At 42.5% G+C, this 21751-nt stretch overlaps 1 protein-coding gene across 2 annotated transcripts in view; it reads left to right on the forward strand.

Annotated features, from left to right (window-relative positions):
- dmgdh (dimethylglycine dehydrogenase) overlaps window positions 1–21751 on the forward strand; it is a 140108-nt gene that overhangs the window by 85409 nt on the left and 32948 nt on the right. For both annotated transcript variants that reach the window (XM_060835719.1, XM_060835728.1), the window contains exons 6-9: window positions 1191–1439; window positions 6368–6566; window positions 12300–12469; window positions 16880–17033. In XM_060835719.1, the coding sequence (XP_060691702.1) occupies window positions 1191–1439; window positions 6368–6566; window positions 12300–12469; window positions 16880–17033 (772 nt within the window). The remainder of the gene's footprint in view (window positions 1–1190; window positions 1440–6367; window positions 6567–12299; window positions 12470–16879; window positions 17034–21751) is intronic.

Raw genomic sequence — 21751 nt, forward strand, 5'->3', positions numbered from 1 at the left:
TAGATAATTATTAAATTAAACAAAATCTACAAAGGTAAGGGTAAAAGGCAGGAGAACAGCAGTAAGTGTAGATGCACATCTGGGGAGTCAGAGCAGACAGAAAGTACGAAAAGGCCCCCTTCTGTACTGTAACATTCCTATAAAGTACGAAAGCTAGTTAAGAAGCCAGAGACCATTGCAAAGAACATCAAATGAAGACCAAGCACTATTAATAAACTTAAAAATGAAGGATGCTTGTGCAAAAATTCACGATTAACACCAATTGTTTTACAATTAGGAACATTCTCTGAAAGTGACCCAGGAGAATTTGTGCAAACTGTGCACAAAATCAGCCCCTTTAAGTTATTGCCTCTGGCTTCATAAAATAACTAAAGGGACTGTGTAGTTAGAGATGAATATTTTCTGCTGTTCAGTCTCTATTAAGATAAGTGGACATAATGTTAAAATTAGAGCCAGTCCGTTCAAGAGAGAAGTTAGGATCATGTCTTAAGCAAATGGTGATAGAAAATGGGGCTCTATCTCTCACAGGTATCAGCAAGCATTAATAAATAATTTAAAACTTGAGATCAATAGATTTTTGTCAGTCAAAAGATTAGCGGATATAGAGCTAAAGTAGCAAATCCGGGTTAGGTTACAGATCAATCGTGAGCTCATTGAATGGTATACCAGGCTCTAGGGGCTTGAATGGTCTGCTCCTGTTCATATGCCCTCAACCTTCCTCCTAGTACTGTGGAGATACTACAGGTTACCAAACAACTCTAATCAATGAGATTTTTCATCCTGGAGCAGCTTTTATCTGTCTCACATCACTATCTATCAATTATGCTTATCTAACTTCCCTACAAATAATCATTTTCACTTCCACTTCTTCAACAAATGAGTTGAAAATCAGGGGTTTTTTTTGTTTTCTGTTTCATTCTACTCTTATATTTGTGTGTGTTTTTGCTGCTCTTTCGCTTCTCTGTTAATGATAATGGAGATTTAACATGATTTAAAACTACAAAATGCAATTTCATAAATGTTAGTAATATGGTTTTGAAGCTTGTTTTTGATTTGAAAGTACATAAGTATCCATTGTGAGCTAAGCTCCTCTGGAAGTGGACTCTTGTTTGCTTCCTCAAATTTTATTACCAAGTTGGTTCTGGTGAAGGAGTGGATAAGCCTCATTGTACCTGTTGTGTTTGCTGCAGGATTCTGGGCCTGTGAAATTGGAAAAATGATTGGTTTGGAGCATCCCCTTATCCCTGTTCATCATCAATATGTCATCACCGCAACAATTCCAGAGGTGAAGTCACTGAAACAAGAACTTCCTGTTCTTCGTGATTTGGAAGGTTCATATTACTTACGGCAGGAACGTGATGGTCTGCTGTTTGGTCCCTATGAAGTTCAGGAGAAAATGAAGATACAGGAGTCTTGGTTAACAGATGGCGTCCCACCAGGTACAAGGAGGAGATTGGAATTTCATTTAAAAGAATCTGATTTGTGTTGTATTTTATGCAAGTATTTACACATTTTTACAGGAAATCTGAATAAAGGAGAATATGTTCTCTGCACAAATCATAATGAAAATGCTAATGCTGCTTATAGTGAACAATATATAATTGTTTTTGCTTTGAAAGTGGAAACGAAGTCTACTTCTTCATTTCTGTGGTCTTGGTATTAAACCCCACTTAGACAGGCAGGAAGGGCTTCAGAGATGGGAGTGAAATCTGAACAATGTGACCTTAACTCACTGCACATGTGCCCTTATGAGATAATGGGGGCATCTAAGCGTCTTTCTGTGAAAAGGGATTTGGGAAACTTGACAGCAAGTGGAAGACAGGAGCTGCTGCTGATCAAGATAAGTGTTCCTCATGGGCTGTAGGGAGCAGGAAGACTTTGTTAGGCAGTTGAGGGAAACCTTCAGCCTACCCAGACTATCTCCAGCATCCAGCCAGTCACAAGGCCTGACGTCCTGTCAGTGCTGGCTGCCAACCTGACACATGGCAGGGTCACAGACTGCACATTGGGTCCAGGTAAGGGTTCGGAATTAGGAAGCCCAATGTATGATCAGGGCTGAAGGATTGTGTAACAAGTGGAATCCATATGTAGTGTGGAGACAGGTGGGTTCTGTATCAGATTTCTTGTGGGTTTGTTTCCTCCTAAAACAAAAACATACAGTACAGAGTAATTTCTAGAAATATCTTTGGCGTACTATGCTGCAATGCAGCGTGTCTGTAGCCACTGGTAACATGACGACATCGTTGTCCTTCATCTATTTGCATATGGAGCTCTTAAAGCAACACTGCTCTTAAAGCATTAATGTAATAGCAGAGACCAAAAGGTTTCTAGTGAGGCATGACAGGATCATTCCTGATCCTCCTTGATCCTTACAAGATCAAATCTTTGGCATTTGCCTCCAGTAGTTGCCTGATCACACCTCAGTTTGGTTACCTGACAGCTCACAGCTTAAGTACCTCCATCATTCCCATTTAAACTCAAGTAATTTTGTCACTTCTCTCATGGGAGGTCGGTGTCACTGGCAAGGCCAGTACTCACTGCCCATCCTCATTACCCTTGAATACGGTGACTTTCTGGAGCTTAAAAATGTGTTGCTGGAAAAGCACAGCAGGTCGGGCAGCATCAAAGGAGCAGGAGAATCGACGTTTCGGGCATAAGGAAGAAGAAGGGCTTATGCCCGAAACGTTGATTTTCCTGTTCCTTTGATGCTGCCTGACCTGCTCAGCTTTTCTAGCAACACATTTTTAAGCTCTGATCTCCAGCATCTGCAGTCCTCACTTTCTCCTACGGTGACTTTCTAGCCCGTTATAGTGGTCAGCTGATTGTTGCGGATCTGGAATCACCTGTAGGCTAGAACAGGTGAGGATAGCAGATTTCTTTCCTAAAAGGAAGGAAATTGTTATTGATTGAATATAAATTTCTCAAGCTGCCACAGGTCTGATTTGAACCAGAGTCCTTGGAGCATTAGCCTCAATTTCTGGATTATTAAGCCACAACACCACCGCCTCTGTCAAGTCATTCAGTTGCAACTTTGAAATGCTAATTTGGCCCCTGCTCTTTGGTCCCTGCCTCCACCACTTCCTCTGGCAGTTCATTGTTAAAAAAAGACCACAGTGTCAGCTCTCACACATATGACACTAGGTTTAGTTTATAATCCTCCTTCTATGTCCCAACTTCCTGGAATTTTAATATTGGCAAAATCAAAGCAATTTATTTTGGCCATCACTAATATCTACGTTCCTCTGACTATCAGCCTGGCTACCTCATTGGGTGAATCATGAAACACAGAACTGACACACGCTTTGCAACTTAAAATGAGCCTTTTCCACAGACTGTGTTGTTACTGAGATCACTTCTTTCACTCCAGCTCCATTTCTCCCTCTGATGTTGAACAAATACTTGCATCTTGATAAGTGGTTGTATCTGGCCACTCAAATTATATTATCTCAGCTCATTTTGCTCAGCATCCATGTAACCATGATCTTGAACAACTTCATTTCTCTCTTCCAACATTTCTCCTCATTTGTTCCAGTACAATAAGATTTTGTTCACTTTCTTCCATACTTAAACAATCTAATCAAACTAAACCCATTTACAGCAATAATTTTTCTTTCTTGCTACATACTGCTGCCTCTGGATTACTTCAAGGAACTATCCTCGGTACCTTCTCTTCTTTGTCTGCAAATGAGATCACTGTATAGTGCCTTGAACAAAGGACAACACTTGACCATTATGATCAAGCTAGGTCCATTTCAAGCAGTTTTCAAATTTATCAAGTACAAGGATTTCCTGTCCTGTAACCCCACAGCCATTTAACACCTGAGGGTCAGGGGTATGGGGAGAGGTGGAATTGAGAGATTGGGAAGGGAGGTTAGACCTGGAGGATTGGAGAGACTGGGTTAGGAAGAGCTGTAGGGTTGAGTGGGGTGGGGTGCCAGCCGTAAAAGGTGAGCTAGGATGCAGTGTAAGTGTCGATGAAGGTTTCAGTGGCAGCGGGGCTAAGGCAATAATGGCACACACATGTCACAGAGGTGAAAGTGATTGGCCTTTGTGATGGAGAGGATGTGGACTTGGAAGCTCAGCATCGGGGTGGATAGGACACCCAGGCTGCAAACAGCCTGTTAAACTAGAGTCTAGGGAGAAAGATGAACTCACTGTGGTGTGGTATATGGTATGACCTGATATAATGTGAACCATGTCTACTTCATTCAAAACTGGGAACAGAGTTTGTCATGGCTACTGAGAACAGTGGCTTCAAAGTCTTTCATTGGAGGAAGTGATGTCTAATCCAGGACTCGATTATGAGAAATTTCTTCAGCCAGAGAGCAGTGAGCCTGTAGAATTCACTGCCAACAAAGATGATTGAGACCAAAACATTGTCTGATTACAAGAAGGTGTTGGATATAGCACTTGGACCTAATGGTATCAAAGGATGTGGGGGAAAGCAGGAACAGTCTACTGAGTTGGATGATCATCATGATCATAATGAATGGAGGAGCAGGCTCAGAAGGCTGAATGGCCTACTCATGCTCATGTTTTCTACATTTTTGTAATTCTGTGGATGTGAGGCAACACAGAGGTCGTGAAGGGGTCATAGTGTTGGTAAAGTGAGCTGGAGCTTGCTGCTATCAGAGCATATATGAAACATGACGTGATGTCTTTGGATAATGTAGCTATGGGCAGAGTCTAGTCGAAAATGGAACAAAATAATAATAAATCTTTACAGGACTCCAGTGGTAATGGGAGAAAGTGAGGACTGCAGAAGCTGGAGATGAGAGGCGAAAAGTGTGGCGCTGGAAAAGCACAGCAGGTCAGGCAGCATCCGAGGAGCAGGAGAACCACAGTTTCAGGCATAAGCCCTTCATGAGGAATGTTGGGGGGGGAAGGGGCTGCAAGATAAATAGGAGGGCGGGTTGGTCCTGGGGGGGAGGTAGCTGGGAAAGCGATAGGTGGATGCTGGTGGGGGATGATGGTGATGGTGATAGGTCAGAGCGGAGGGTGGAGCAGATAGGTGGGAAGGAAAATGGACAGGTAGGACGCTTCAAGAGGGTGGTGCCAAGATGGAGGATTGGATCTGGGATGAGGTGGGGGGAAGAGTGATGAGGAAACTGGTGAAATCCAGGGGTAGTGGTGGAAGACAAGTAGGAATAAATTGGATACCATGAAAGTGGCATGCACCTTTTCTTTTGCTGACTGCCCAAGATTTTTTTGTTGAAGAATACTTTTGGTTGCATTTCAGAACAAACTCTTCAGTCACTCAGTCCCATGACTCTGGCCTGCAGTGGTAATTCTGCTTCCATCCACAATGTAAGGTCTAACAGGGACATGTGCCAGTGCAAAGATGCAACAAGGGCCCAACCCACTATCGACTTTCTCAGGTCTAGGCAGGTGGCACAAACTTCATGTACATTGCACTTATCCAGCATCCAGCCCAGAGCTGTACTGTACATTCAGCTGTATGTATTTAGGAGAGACTTGTAAAGGATGGTGAAGGATTTCTTCAATGCCACTCATGATGACATTGTGCAATTTGCATTGAAATTGAAATGGCAAGTGTGTCTTCAAATCAATGATTACAAAAGAAGATCAAGTTCAACACAGCTAATTCTTATTTAAAAATGGTGCTTGGTGGATTTGGGATAGAGTGAATAAGGAGTTCCATAATTTTGACTCAGCGATGCAGAAGAAATGGTGATATATTTCCAAGTCAGGATGCAGCCATATTTCACTTATCCACTTGAATTTTACACACAGTTCCATGCAGACTCCTGGTGGAAAATTTGATTTGTGGGCGGCACAGTGGCACAGTGGTTAGCACTGCTGCCTCACAGCGCCAGAGACCCGGGTTCAATTCCTGCCTCAGGCGACTGACTGTGTGGAGTTTGCACATTCTCCCCGTGTCTGCATGGGTTTCCTCCGGGTGCTCCGGTTTCCTCCCATGGTCCAAAGATGTGCGGGTCAGGTGAATTGGCCATGCTAAATTGCCCGTAGTGTTAGGTAAGGGGTAAATGTAGGGGTCGGTGCGCTTCGGCAGGTCGGTGTGGACTTGTTGGGCCGAAGGGCCTGTTTCCACACTGTAAGTAATCTAATCATCTAATCTAATCTAATCTAACATCCAGGTATTCTGAGCTGGCAACCTTAAATCAAACCAGCTGAGGTCCACTGTCAATTGTAGTGACCCTGATTTAACAATGTATTGGTAGGCATTTTAGAGGGTTACTTACTGCTGGGATCCATCAATCTGAGAATATATAAACTGCATGTCATTTGGCAGCATTTGGCCTTCTCTCTGGCACTAATCACGTGCCAGAATCACCACAATCCAGGCAGTTTATTAACTCAAGGTTTATATCATGGTCTGTTTCAGGATTTGGCAAGGAGCTTTTTGAATCAGATTTGGATAGAATCATGGACCATGTTGAAAATGCTATGGAGATGGTCCCAGTCTTGAAAAAAGCAGACATAATTAATATCATATCAGGACCTATCACATACAGCCCAGACATTCTTCCTTTGGCTGGACCATTCCAAGGTGTGCGGAACTACTGGGTGGCTATTGGCTTTGGGTAGGTACAATTTTCTGTTCTTTTTCAAGTGGCATCATCAATTGTTTCAATCATTCATCCATGACTGCAGATACAACGAGGGCAATTTTCTGTTTCTGTAAAATCCTGGCACATCTTCAATGGGGCAATTATTAGTTCCTGCCTGGTAATGAGTAGGGGCAACTTATAATAGCTGTTCTGGATTTGAGCTCCTAGATCTGTCACTATGTGTTAAGTATTCTTTGTTTTGATTGATTGGGCAGTCACCAGGTCCATAGATCTTCATCGGTGTGAGGTCCAGATGATTTTGACTCCTGCCTTCCATCAATTTGAGCCCAGTCAGTCTCCTGTTGAAACCTGAATACGTCAAATGACTTAGTCAACCATGAGACAAACAACAGAGGTGAACTTGCTCTGAGATCAGCAGAAAGGAACAACTGAAATGGAAGAATTAGAGGCCAAATTGGTTGAAGTCAAAATTGCAGTCAATCTTACGTCGAAAAATGAGAAATTTCTGAAGCATAGATTGACAATCTTGATAAGATAGAATGGCATGCTAATCTCAGCTTGCCCGATATGCAAGGAAAGAATTGAAACTTGTAGAGTAAGACCTTCAGGAAGCTTTGCATTTTGAAGCTTTGAACAGGAAGGTATATATCAACCGTCAAGCATATCTCTATTTATCTTGATTTAACAGCAGACTGCTTTCACAGGTCCAGGCAATTTGTACTGAGTGACATGATTCTTAAATACATATTTCTGACTGAATAGATATACATACATATTTACTGAAGAGGGTGTTTGATTCCTGAACTCAAGTGAGAAGGCTAGTGAATGTTTGCTGTCAACTTATCCTTCACCAGGGAATTCCTGACATGAATGGGAAAGACAAGAGATACGTTCAGGGGAGGGTTGAGTTTTTTTTACATTAGCTATTTCCTTTCAGCTCATTTCAATATTTGCATTATACGGCATTGTGCATAACTGCAACAGTCGTATGTGGAAAAAATGTTGCCTTCACAATCCCAGATGTGATGAACAGGTTTGTGTGATGGCCCCATGCTATTTACAAATGACTACTATCAGTTAAAATGGCTACTCGCCTCATAAACTGCCTCCTGGTGTGAGTACTAAATGTTGCATGGATGGAAAACCCTTTATCCTTGTTGGATTAAAGTGGTGCTGGAAAAGCACAGCAGTTCAGACAGCATCCAAGGAGCAGGAAAATCACCTTCATATTCTTTGCTACCTTCCCCCACCCTCCTCCCTGACCTATCACCTTCATCCCCGCCCCCATTACCCTATTGTACTCTATGCTACTTGCTCCCCACCCCCACTTCCTCTCATTTATCTCTCCACCCTTCAGGCACTCTGCCTGTATTCCTGGTGAAGGGCTTTTGCCTGAAACGTTGATTTTACTGCTCCTCGGATGCTGTCTGAATTGCTGTGCTTTTCCAGCACCATTCTAATCCAGAATCTGGTTTCCAGCATCTGCAGTCATTGTTTTTACCTACTTTATTCTTGGTGACTTTGTGTCAAAAGTAAATTGCCTATTGCAATTATTTATGATCTGTGGTTTACAGATGATTGCAGTGCACTCCCAATCTCTTCAATTCTTCAAACAAGAGCCTGCGCCTCTCCTTGAATTTTGTCAAAATAAAGCTCATATTAAACTGTATCTGTTCAACCACACATGCTGACGGAGAGACTTTGGAATCCGCTGAGCATTTCCAAACCCTGGCAAACACCACTCTCAAAAACATACCATTGATAAAGTGACCCAACAGTGGATTGGCTGTGCCACTTCAGCCTTTTACAAACTATAGCAGCTTGTGTTAACAACAAGAACCCTCAGAAGTCAGAAAAAGTCCTGATGAGCCATGCTATTGCTCTTATAAACACCAGTGGATATAAGTCGACAGTGTGATGCTGGAAAAGCACAGCAGGTCAGGCAGCATCCGAGGAGCAGGAAAAGCAACATTTTGGTCAAAAGCCCTCTGACGAAGGGCTTTTTGCTTGAAACGTCGATTCTCCTACTCCTCGGATGCTGCCGGACCTGCTGTGCTTTACCAGCACCACACTCTCGACTCTAATCTCCAGCATCTGCAGCCCTCACTTCCATCCAGTGGATATAAGCCTTGCCTGTTCAACCTTTCCTCACAAAACAACTTGCTTTACCACACTATCAGCACCACACTCCTGCGTTGATCTCCTTCTTTAAGGGAGGTCGTAAAAGCATTGGATGCAGTTTACCGAATGCTCAGGTGACCTTATAAGGAAAGGTTGCTGAGACTAGATTTGTGTGTGCTGGGGTTTAGAAGCAGGCAACATGGCTGAAACATAGAGTTGCAGCAGGTCTTAACAGGGTGGATGTGGAAGGGATGTTTACTCCTGTGGGAGAATTTAACCACTGTTTAAAATAGAACTATAGAAATGATACAGTACAGAAGAGGACCATTCAGCCTATCTTGTCCACACTGACTGAAAACACCCAGATGCCTTTTCTAATCCTATCTTCCTGCACACGGCCCATAAATGCAGATTCAAGTACTTCGTGAAAGAATTTAGGGCCTTTGCCTCCACCAGTAACACAAGCAGTGAACTCCAGACACCCACCACCCTGTGCATCCTCACGTCCAGTCTACTCCTCTGCCTCTTAGCTTGAATCTATCGCCCTGGCTTTTGAACTCTCTGCCAATGGACATGGGTTCCTCCTGTCTACTCTATCTCTACCCCTCACAATTTTGTACATCTCAATCATAACATCCAGCAGCCTTCTCTGTTCCAAGGAAAACAGCCCCAACCTCTCCAATCTCTCATCGTAGCTACAATTCTTGTTACAACACCTTCGACCATTCTAGAAAATCTTTTCTACACTCGCTCAAGAGTTATTACATCCTCCTTGTAATTTAGTGACCAGAACGCTACACAGCACTCCAGTTGTGGCCTCACCAATGTCTTATACACTTTCATCGTTGTATCCCCACTTTGTATTCTATACCTCTGCCAATAAAGGAGAGCATTCCATTTGCTTTCTTTACAGCCTTATCTACCTGTACTGATACCTTTAGGAACCTGTACACTTGTACACCAAGATCTCTTACTTCACCTACCTGTTTCAGTATATTCCCGTTTATTGTGTATTCCCTTTGACAGTTTGACCTCCCTAAATGCACTACCTCACGCTTATTAGAGTTGATCTCTATCTGCCATTGCTACTTTCCTGCCCACTACACAACCCATCTATACCATTTTGGAGCTTACAGGTATCCCCTGCACTATCTACTAAGTAGCCAATTTTGTATTGTCCGCAAATTTCCCAATTGTGCCCCCCATATTCAAGTCCAAATTGTTAATGTATAAAACAAACACCAGGGGTCCGAACACATTTGCAAGGGCAGCCGTCAGCCATTACCATTTATTTTCTGTTACTAAGCCAATTTTGGCTCTAATTTCTGTACCCCATCGGTTTTTACTTTTTTGACCAGTCTGACATGTAGGACAGAAAATGTGTTGCTGGAAAAGCGCAGCAGGTCAGGCAGCATCCAAGGAGCAGGAGAGTCGACGCTTCAGGCATGAGCCCTTCTTCAGGATGTGATCTCCAGCATCTGCAGTCCTCACTTTCTCCTGGCATGTAGGACACCTTAAATCAGGAGTTAACAATTTAAAGTAGAGATGAGCTAGAGCAGAAATTGGCTAGCTGAAAGAAGACAGAGGGTGGGGATTGATGAGGAGTGTTTATCCTGGAGGTCAGTTACCAGTGGTGTGTTACAAGGATCTGTTTTGGGGCGACTGCTATTTATCATTTTATAAATGATCTGAATGTGGGCGTAAAAGGATGGGTTAGTAAATTTGCGGATGACACTAAGGTAGGCAGAGTTGTGGATAGTGCCAAAGGATGTTGTGGGTTACAGAGGAACATAGATAAAATGCAGAGGTGGGCGGAGAAGTGGCAAATGGAGTTTAATGCAGAAAAGTGTGAGGTAGTTCACTTCAGAAGAAATGACAGGAATGCAGAGTACTGGACTAATGGTAAAATTCTTGGCAGGGTAGATGAACAGAGAGATCTCAGTGTTCAGGTGCATAAATCCCTGAAAGTTGCCACCCAGGTTGATAGGGTTGTTAAGAAGGCATATGCTGTGTTGGCGTTTATTGGTAGGGGGATTGAGTTTCGGAGCCATGAGGTATGCTTCAGCTGTACAAGACACTGGTAAGGCTGCATCTGGAGTATTGCACACAGTCCTGGTCACCGCATTATTGGAAGGATGTGGAAGCTTTGGAAAGGCTTCAGAGGAGATTTACTAGAGTGTTGCCTTAATGGAAGGAATGTCTTATGAGGAAAGAGTGAGGGAACTGAGGCTTTTTTCGTTGGAGAGAAGGTTGAGAGGTGACTTAATTGAGATGTATAAGATAATCAGAGGGTTAGTTAGGATGGACAGTGAAAGCCTTTTTCCTCGGATGGTAAAGGCTAACATGAGTCGACATAGCTTTAAATTGAGGGGTGATAGATTTAGGACAGATATCAGGGGTAGTTTCTTTGCTCAGAGAATACTCGGGGCGCAGAACAGCCTGCCTGCAACAGTAGTAGACTCACCAACGTTAAGGACATTTAAATGGACATTGGTCATACAAATGAATAATAACGGAATGATGTAGGTTAGAGGGGCATCAGATTAATTTCACAGATTGGTGCAACATTGAGGGCCGAAGCACCTGTTCTGCACTGTAATGTTCTATGTAAAATGTTTATTTCTCAGAGGGCCCTGAGTCTGTGGCACCTGCTTCCTGAAAAGATGGTGGAAGCACAGTCTGTGAAAATATTTAAAGCAACAGGAGATCGATTCTTGATATGCAAGGGGGTCAGAAATATCAGGTACAGATAGGAATGTGGAATAATCCGATCAAACATATTCTTTCTGAATAGCACAGAAGGTTTAAGGGACCAATTGCACTAATTGAGCTCCGATTTGTATGATTGTATGATACAACTGTGTGGCTTGCTGTGCCATTGTATAGTACATTGTCATGCTGTGATTTTAACCTGTGTCTCCAGTGCATTTGTCCAGTGTCATTATCACACCACAAATGCCTACCCACGAATCATGTCTCCACATCATTAGACTGGAACTCTGGATAACTAATTAACACAACCATTTTGCTACAGTACCTCATAATAAATGCTGAATATTAAATGAAAAATATTAAACTTCTATCAAATTAATCTTGAATTTATTTGTTTTTGGAGAATTACCTTCTCTCATATCTCTATGTAATAGAAGCCCCACATATGTCTGGCTCTTTAGTTAATTTCCAATACATTATCTCTAAATCATTGATGTCTTTCCTAAAGTAAGGTGCTTATAATTAGTGACAGAACATTTCATCAGTCTGATCTGCCCGGTGTGCTATTTAGGTATCTGGTTCCCAAATACTCTGTAGGGTTAGCGCTTGCGATCACGTCAATGTACCTCCTCCACAAGTTAACTGGACACCATTCATGCTTACGGTTTAAATAGTTTAGAATTCCAGCTGAATAGTTTAGACCTAAAATATAATTGTTATAATCTTAACACCAGTGATTGATTAACATTAGCCATGTCTAGGTCAATCTTCTATAGAATGTCATCACTTCCATTGCTGGAATTATCTGCAAAAAAAAACCAGTTTGTTGGCAGAAACTAAGATGGAAAACCATTGTAACTCATTCTAGCAAAAGCCGCTGTAGACTTCTCTTCTGTTTTAATGTATTTTCAGATATGGAATCATTCATGCAGGTGGGATTGGAAAATATCTTAGTGACTGGATTATGGATGGGGAACCCGATTTTGACCTCATTGAACTTGATCCCAATCGCTTTGGAAAATGGACAACAACCAAATTCTCATTGGCTAAAGCAAGAGAATCATATGGGTTCAACAATGCTGGTAAGAAGGACTGGGGGGAATTGAGTGTACTTTAATCAATATATCAACATTCAATAATTTGTTTCAAATTCTGCTTAGATTATGCAACATACACGTGTACTAGCAAGCAAATGGAACAGGTTACAATAAGAAGAGTGTTTGAATTGAAAGAAAATGTATAGTTTTTAAGTGAAAGAGTTATATATTTTTATTTGATCTCGAAGTTCAGTTGGAATTGTTACATAATTTGTTCTCCTGTAGACAATCTTTACTCTTAACAGTCATTTAAACTGTGAGAAAAACTTGAGAATTGCAGATTAACAAAGATATTGTTATTCCATTTTGGAGGCCTACTTGATGTTACTGCCATTCTGTAACAAACAGACAAGTTTATGAAGTTAATTCCTTCATGGTGTTTCAGTAATGTGGTATCATGCTATTAGCTCACTATGGAAGCAGTCTATCTTACTAAAGGTTTGAAAAGTGTGGTGCTGGGAAAACACAGCAGGCCAGGCAGCATCCGAGGAGCAGAAGAATCAACGTTTTGGGCATAAGCCCTTCTTCTCCTGAAGAAGGGCTTATGCCTGAAATGTCGATTCTCCTGCTCCTCGGATGCTGCCTGGCCTGTTGTGTTTTTCCAGCACCACATATTTCAACTCTGGTCTCCAGCATCTGCAGTCCTTACTTTTCCCCATCTTACTAAAGGGTCTATCTTACCATTGTCAAACCTATGAAAATGTCATTAAAACAGGAGTGTTCAGCAGCTTTTCCTATAATACGTGTCAATTACTTACTTCATCATAGAGTCATTTCATCATGCAGCGTGGAAACAGACCATTTGATCCAACCAGTCCATGCTGACCATGTTCCCAAACTAAACTAGTCCCACTTGCCTGCGTTTGACCCATATCCCTCCAAACCTTTCCTATGCACAGACTTGTCCAAATGCCTTTTAAATGTTCTAACTGCACCCGCATCCACCACTTCCTCTGGCAGTTCATTCCACACACTAACCACTCTGTGTAAAAAAGTTGCCCCTCATGCCTTTTCTAAAATCTTTCTCCTCTCACCTTAAAATTAGGCCCTCTAGTTTTGAACTCCCCACCCTAGTGAGAAGCCCTTTGCTCTTCACCTTATCTGTGCCCCTCATTATTTTATAAACTTCTATAGGGTCACCCTTCCACCTCCTACACTCCAGTGAAACAGCCCCAGCCGATCCAACCTATTTTATATCTCAAACCCTCATTTCACAGCAAAAAAGTTTTACAAACAAGTTGGCTTTTTTGTGTGGATAGTTTTAACAATGGCAAGAATGACATTCTACAGGAGACTTTAATCAATCACTGAATTCCCCATTTTCAACATCATGGGGGTATCATAGACTAGTTACTGAACTGAACTAGGTATTGTGGCGTGTAAAGCATGTCAGAATCCTACAGCAAGTAACTCACGTCCTGACTCCCCAAGATCTGCCCACCATCCACAAGGCACAAATCAGGAGTGTGATAGACTACTGTCCACTTGCCTGGATGAGTGCAACTCCAACAACATTCAAGAAGCTGAGAAAATAACCAGAACAAAGCAACCTGCTTGATTATCACCACATTCACAAATACTCACTCCCTCCCCCTGTAGCAGCAGTGTTTACCATCTTCAACATCCACTGCAGCGATTCACCAGCGCCTTCTCAATCTATCTCCTCTACCATCGAGAAGAACAAGGGCAGTAGATACTTTAGGAAAAATAGTATGTTACCATTTTTGCAAGGAGAATTGAATATAAAAATAGGGAGGTTATCCTTCAGTTATACAGGGCACTAGTGAGACCACATCTGGAATGCTGGGCACAATCTTTGCAACATTATTTAAGGAAAAATGTAAATGTATTGGAGGAAATTCAAATAAGGTTTACTGGATTAGTACCTGGAAAAGGTGGTTTATCTTAGAAGGAAATATCCGGCAGGCTAAGAGTCCACTGGAGTTCAGAAGAGCAAGAGGTGAATTAATTGCAAGAAATAGAATTCTGAAGGGGCTTGGATATGGAGAGGATGATACCTCTTATAGGAGCATCTACAACTAGGGGTCAGTGTTGTCAATGTAATACAGAGATTTGGTGATATTTGTTTCTCTCAGAGGGTCCTAAGTCTTTGGAACTCTCTTCCTGAAATGTAGTCCTTGGATAGTTTTAAAGCAGAATTGAGTGGATTCTTGTTAAGAATAGAGTGAAAGATTAGAAGGAGTTACTAATTCAGATTGAGGTTACAATCAGATTAACGATGATCCTGTTGAATAGCAGACCAAACTTGAGGGGCTGGATGGCCTACACCCACTAATTCATATGTTTGTATACTCCCTGAGAATTTGACAGGTGGGAGTGGTTAGGTTCTCATTATCTCACATTGGCAAGAATGTTTTGTGTGAGAAGATTGAGTTTCATGATGACAATCTCTCTGAAAGAAGAGTCTAACGATGTTTAGCTCAGTCAATGGGTATTGGAGACAAAACCTCTGCTGTTTTGAGTCATACCTGGCCCATAGGAAGATGGCCGTGATTGTTGGAGGTCAATCATCTCAGCTCCATGACATCTCTGCAAGAGTTCCTCAGGGTAGTGCCCTAGGCAGGACTACTTTCATGTGAAACAGCATAAGCAGTATTTGATAGATCTAAGCAATCCCATAACCAATGGATCAAACCTAAGCTCTGCAGTACTGCCGCATCCAATTGTGAAAGGTGGTAGATAATTAAACAACTCGCTGGAAGAGGCGGGTCCACAAATATCTCCGTCCACAAATTTGGAATAGCCCAGCAAACCGATGCAAAGGATAAGGTTGAAGCAGTCATAGCAATCTTTAGCCAGACGTGCCGAGTGAATGATTCCTTCAGCATTCCTTTCTCCTGAACCATCCCTCCAGCATAACAGATACCAGTTTTCAGCCAATTCAATTCACTCCAGGTGTAATCAAGAAATGGTTGGAGGTACTGGATTCTGCATAGACTATGGTCCCGACAACATTCTTGCAATAGTACTGAAGACTTGTGCTCCAGAACATGCTGCTCCCCTAGCCAAGCTGTTCTAGTACAGCTACAACACTTTAACCTGCCTGACAGTATGGAAAGTTGCCCAGAGATGCCCTATACACAAAAAGCAGAACAAATCCAATCCAGCTAACTGCCACTAAATTAATCTACTCTCGATTATCAGTAAAGTGATGCAAGGTGTCTTGAACCGTGCTATCAAACAGCACCTCTCAGCAATAACCTGCCCATTGATGCCCATTTTGAGTTCTGCCAGGGCCACTCAGCTTGGACCTCATTACAGCTTCAAAAATGAACAAAAGAGCTAAATTTAATGGGTGAGATGAGAGTGACAGCCTGTGACATCAAGGCTGTATTCAGCTGAGCGTGGGCATCAAGGAAAAACAAAGATTATCGGGGCAAACTCTCTGCAAGTTGGAGTCATACCTGGCACAGAGGTGTATGGCTGTGGTTGTTGCAGGGTCAGTCATCTTAGCTCCAGGATAACTGCAGGAGTTCCTCTGGGTAGTGTCCTAGGCCAAGCCATCTTCAGCTGTCTCATCAATGACCTCTTCTCCATCATAAGATCAGAGTGGGGATGTTCACTGATGACTACACAAGTTCGCCACTCTTCAGATACTGAAGCAGTCCATATTCAAGAACAATAAGATCTGAGCAATATACAGACTCGGTCTATCAAGTGGCAAGTAACATTAGTGCCACACAAATGTTAGGCAATGATGATCTTGAATAGTAGACATTGTCACCATCACCCCTTGTCATTTAATGGTGCTACCATCACTGAATCTGCCATTATAAACATTCTGGGGATTACCACTGACAGAAACAGAATTAGACTTGCTACATAAATAGAGTGTCTACAATAGCAGATCAGAGGCTAGGAATACTGCAGAAAGTAACTCAGCTCCTGATTCCCTAAGGCATGTCCATCATCTGCAATGTACAAGTCAGGAGTATGATGGAATACTCCCCTGGTTGAGTGCAGGCCCAACAACACTCAAGAAGCTTGACAATTTCCAGGACATAGCAGCCTACGTGATTGGCACCACATCCACGAGTATTCACTCCCTCCACCGCCAATGCTTAGTAGGAATCAGTGAGCCCTATCGACAAGATTCACTGCAGGAAGGAGACTCTAAACGACAAACTGAGGGGAGAGGGTTGTGTAATTTGAGGTCATTTACAAAAGGAGCAAATGCTGAAAATTTAAAAGGAAACTAGAAAATGCTGGAAACACAAGGCAAGTGAGGCAGTATCAATGGAGAAAGGGCATCATTGGTAACATCTCTGGTCCATGGCCTTCTGTTAGAATTTAAAAGGTAGACAATGATTGTCATTAGGGGCTGAATGGTAGTTGCATTTACAAATTCCCTGACTTTGGTTTTCTTCACTTAAGTTGGATATCCCAAAGAAGAGAGGTTTGCGGGAAGACCAACAGAAAGAGTAAGTGGAATATATGAAACCTTGAAAACCAAAGGATCCATGGGGTTCCATGCCGGCTGGGAACAGCCACACTGGTTCTACAAACCTGGAGATGACACTGGATACAGGTAAAATCAAACATTGTGAAGAAGTGTTACTGAAATAGTAAACCACATGTGACTAGAAAGCCATTAGTCCATCTCAAAATCGCTTTGTTCATGTGAACTTTACATATCTCAGTATCATATAGAACTCGTTAAGAGTCCCTCAAAAACACCTTCAGATCTCATGATTTTTGCCACCTTTAACAAGAAGGTCAATGGCGTATGGGAATACCAACATCTGCAAGCTCCCTTCCAAGTCACACGTTGTCCTCACTTGCAAACTTTGGAAATACAGCAAACTTTGTATTAACTGGCACCTAGGGGACCAGTTGATCAAATGTTTCGGATACTCAAGAGTTATGCCGAACTATGGTGAACCCTGAACAAGCGAAGATTCGAGGCATGTCTCAAAAATGTTGATGTAAAAGCATCAACAAACCTCTTAAAATCAGTGTAACAATACGCAATGTAATGCGAGGAATTTACATCATAACTACTCAGCCATCACGGTAGATCACAGTATCTGAGGTATATAATTTTTGTGTATTTATCTAGAGTGTTGGTTGATTAAGGTGCCGGTTAAAACAAGGTTTGTTGTACATCAATTTCTGCAACTCTGTCCCTGCCAACGTTTTGAGTTTATTAATGTGCATAGATTACAGTCGTTCAAGAGGTGCTAGTTCTCAAGCACATTTAACGATGGGCAAGAACTCCAACCCATTCTCCCAATTCCTCCACCTCCGCTGCATCTGCTCGGACGAGGAGACATTCCACTCCCAAGCATCCCAGATGTCCACCTATTTTGAACAATGTGCTTTTCCTCCCTCTGTCATCCAGACAGTCCTTCACCGCTCTGCCACCTTTCCCAATTCCACTGCTCTAAACCTCTCCACTAAACACAATAAAGACAGAGTCCCCCTTGTCCTCACATACTGTCCCACCAGTCTCTGCATCCAACGCATCATCCTTAAACACTTCACGCCATCTCCAATTTGACACCACAACCAAGAACATTTTCTCTGCCTTCTGCAAGGACTGTTTCCTTCACCAATCCTTGGTTCATGCCAACCCCCCCACCCCTCCCACAAACCCCCAGTACATTCCCCTGCAACTGGAAAATATGCAAAACCTGCTGGTACACCACTCCCCTCATTTCCATCCAGGGCCCCAAACAGTCCTTCCAGGTGAGACAGAGGTTCACCTGTCTCTCCTCCAACCAAGTTTACTCTATCCAGTGCTTCCGATATGGTCTTCTCTACATCAGGGAGACCGAACATAAACTAAAGGAATATTTCGCCGAGGATCTCAGCTGGGCCCGCAGGGACCATCCTGACCTCCCGTCATGGCCCATTTTTATTCAACTTCCCACTCCCTTTCTGACATGACCATCCTTAGCCTCCTCCATTGCCACAGCGAATCAGATCACAAAGTGGAGGAACGACACCCCATTTTGCACCTCGGTAGCCTACAGCCCAGAGGAGTCAACATTGATTCCTCCCAGCCATCAACCAGACTCATTCCTCCCATCGACCAACCAGACCATACCCTCTACTTGTGTTCACCTATCTCTACCTCACCACCCTACACCCCTCACTACCCCCAGTCCTGAAGAAGGGTTACTCCCAAAACGTTGACTATTCCACCACCTGATGCTGCCTGGCTTGCTGTGTTCTTCCAGCCTCCTACATGTCTATCTTTAAGGACAGGGAGCAGACAGTGAAAATCACATCTCAAAATCCCCCTGAAAATTCTATATCGAAAATCATTTGAATATCATAAAGCCCACATTTACTGGCTGCATGCACATGCATGACTTAATAGTTACAGCATTAATTTTTAAATAATGTTAATAAAAAATTTAATATTGTCCTAAAAATAACATGTAATTAGAAAACTGAAAGAAAATTTTGACAGTAAATTAATTTCAAACATATATTTATTTATTTTGAGAGTACTATAAACTGCGAGATGTTACTGATTTTTGCAATTCTGCTTTTGAAGCAGAGAGAAGTATATATATTAATTTTGAAAGTTTTGGCTAGTTCTTTCTTTTCTGGCAGCGCCACTTAATCCATTTGAGTGACCTGGTGATGACCTAGAGAGTTTGACAGGGTCAGCTTTCTTTAAGATGTTTTAAGCAGGAGTTTGGAAGGATGGCTTGTCACTGGCTGGAAGGCAGGAAATATTGTCGTTCCTGTTTTGTTGCTAGTGCACTAACAACAGTAAATGTGATCAATGATGTGACAATATTGTGGCATTTCATGAAATCACTGACTCACATTTGGGAGCATGCTTGAGCTAGCTGTCATTCATAACGTTTGACAGAAACTATGAGGTGAACTTTATGCCTCCCCTGTTCCCAGTTGGAATTGGAGGGGGGTTTGGGGGTCTTAAAGAATAAGACGGGTGCCTAGCCCACCGCCACCTTGCTCAACCCAACGTGCCTCCCTGTTCCAGTGGACGGGTAAGGGATCTGGTAACACACCAATCTTTGAGCCAGTTGAGGTATTTAAATGTGCAACTAGTAACCATTTAAGGGCCCCCTCCCACCTTGACCGCAATAAGGGAAGGTAGAAGCAAGGCAGTCAGTCTGGCAGCTACCATTGTGTAGCTTGCTGCTGGCTGGTTGCCTTCTTTATTGATGCCCCTTCTGAGGGGAACAGTGACACTCAAATGGACAACAGCAGATCCAGTAAGCTGGGGTGGCAATGCCAGCCCATGAGAGTTGCCAACCAGCTGGAGGTGAGTTCTGTGCATTGTAGCAGTTAGCACTAGCTTCATGTGCTTCTTCCATGTGTCTTCCAAAACAGGAGACAATCCCTTGCAGGATGCCAACCAGTCCCCTTTTCTTGGCAACTTCTTGCAGGTGCTCAATAAATAGCTTTGCTTATCATTTACTCTTCTTACACGAATCCCTCAAAGATTTTCTGAAATAAATACTGATAGACTATTCATGAAATCTTACCAAAGTGTCCCAGAGAATCTGTATTCTGGGCATCCTCAGCAACAAGGTAACATGAAATGGTGAGTACCACTTTAAGAAATGCTTGTAACACACTTCGACGCCATGTTTGCTCTTAAATGGTTAGTCACTATTAAGAGAGTGTATTTTGACAAGCCAACCACCAAACTTGTGTATGCCCTCCTTAATGGGGCTTGCAGCATCCTTACTGGCAGTCACCCCCATAATGAGTGTCCAGCTAACTCATTCTACAGCTCCATTACCAGGGTGAAACCATACACTAGCTGCGGAATTAACCTATGCTTTTGCTGAAGTCTCAATCTTGGGTATTTCTGAATCAATCTGTTCAGCGATGCTATTACACACCTCTAGAACAAGTGAATATTGAACTCCAGGCCTCCTGGCTCAAAGGTAGGGACACTATCACAGCACCACAAGAGAATCCTAAAGTCCTAGGCTTGGTCACTCCTGAGGTTTTTTAGCTTGTGAACATATTGCCAAAAATCATCCCTATTCATTCTTTATGGAGTTAGGAACCCAATCTGCAGGTTGCTGTGTTTCTGATAATTCCCTCACTGTGCCTTGTCAGTCAGCACAAAGCAATGTACCTTCCAATCGTTCAGTTCATTTAATGAGCTGTTGATCTGTCTAGATGATGGTGGGGTTAGATTCAATTCCCAAACTTTGTTGAACTAATTGATTACATTAGGGGAACCAGTTCCAGTGGATGAAGAAGGAAGGATGTTGGCCAGATTCCTTAACTCTGATCTCTATCCAGTGAGATGCACGGGGGCCTTAGATATAGGTAGTGAATGAACAAACTGCCAACAGTGACTTTTGGCTCAGGTCTGAACAACGGCCCCTCAGGTAAGGAACCTCATGCTTGTAGAACTGAATTCCATCAAGGAGTCAAGTGATATGGGAAAGGGAAATATTTAAAATTATTCTCCCTACTTGGTATCAGATAACATAAAAGGAAGTGCTATGTCTTGATGGTGTTTTTACATTTGTTTGTTCCTTGCTTTATATCTACAGTCTGTGATTATGAACTTTGACTGAGGTTCAAACATTACATATTGGACTGATCTTTTAAGGCTATAAATTTATTCTTTTCACATTTGTGTGTTTGCAGCTTTATTCCAAGGCAGGGATGTACGCACTGTGATCTCTGAGGAAGTCAGAGAGAGAGAAGCAGAAGAGGAAGAGACAGAAAGAATGAAAGAAGAAGAGAGAGAGAAATCTTTTTTTTTGGAGACTGATCAGGAGTAGTTTTCATAGTTAGGGGGTTGGGGCTCATGAGCCTAGAGTTACAAACTAAGCTGGGACTCCCCCACGTAAAATGTAACAATCTGGACTGAAAGTGTGTTCAATAACATTTGGATATAGATAGTTTGTCATTCTTAAATTATCCAGTTATTTCATCCTGAGGGAGGAGAGGAAAACAGTGAGATATATTGGTGAGAGGAAGAGGAAAGAAGATGAAGACACTAAACAAGCACCAGGCTTCAAATTGGGTAGAGATCAAACTAGGACCACCAGCTTCATCCTTGCAGGAACTAAATTCCAGCCCCATAACACGAGCTAACGGTGACTGTAAAGGATACTGTATTTAGGAAGGAGGCAAGAGAGAAAGTAAGAGAGACTATGTTAATCAGAGGATAAGCACAGGAAGTGAATCCCTTGCACCTGATTACTTACATCCTAAAAGTTGATATAAGTTGCAGATATGTTAATACTGATCCTGAAAAACTCCTGAGACTGTGAAACAGCCCTGCAGCTT

The sequence above is a fragment of the Hemiscyllium ocellatum genome, chromosome 2, assembly GCF_020745735.1.
Source record: "Hemiscyllium ocellatum isolate sHemOce1 chromosome 2, sHemOce1.pat.X.cur, whole genome shotgun sequence".
NCBI classification, from domain to species: Eukaryota; Metazoa; Chordata; class Chondrichthyes; order Orectolobiformes; family Hemiscylliidae; genus Hemiscyllium; species Hemiscyllium ocellatum.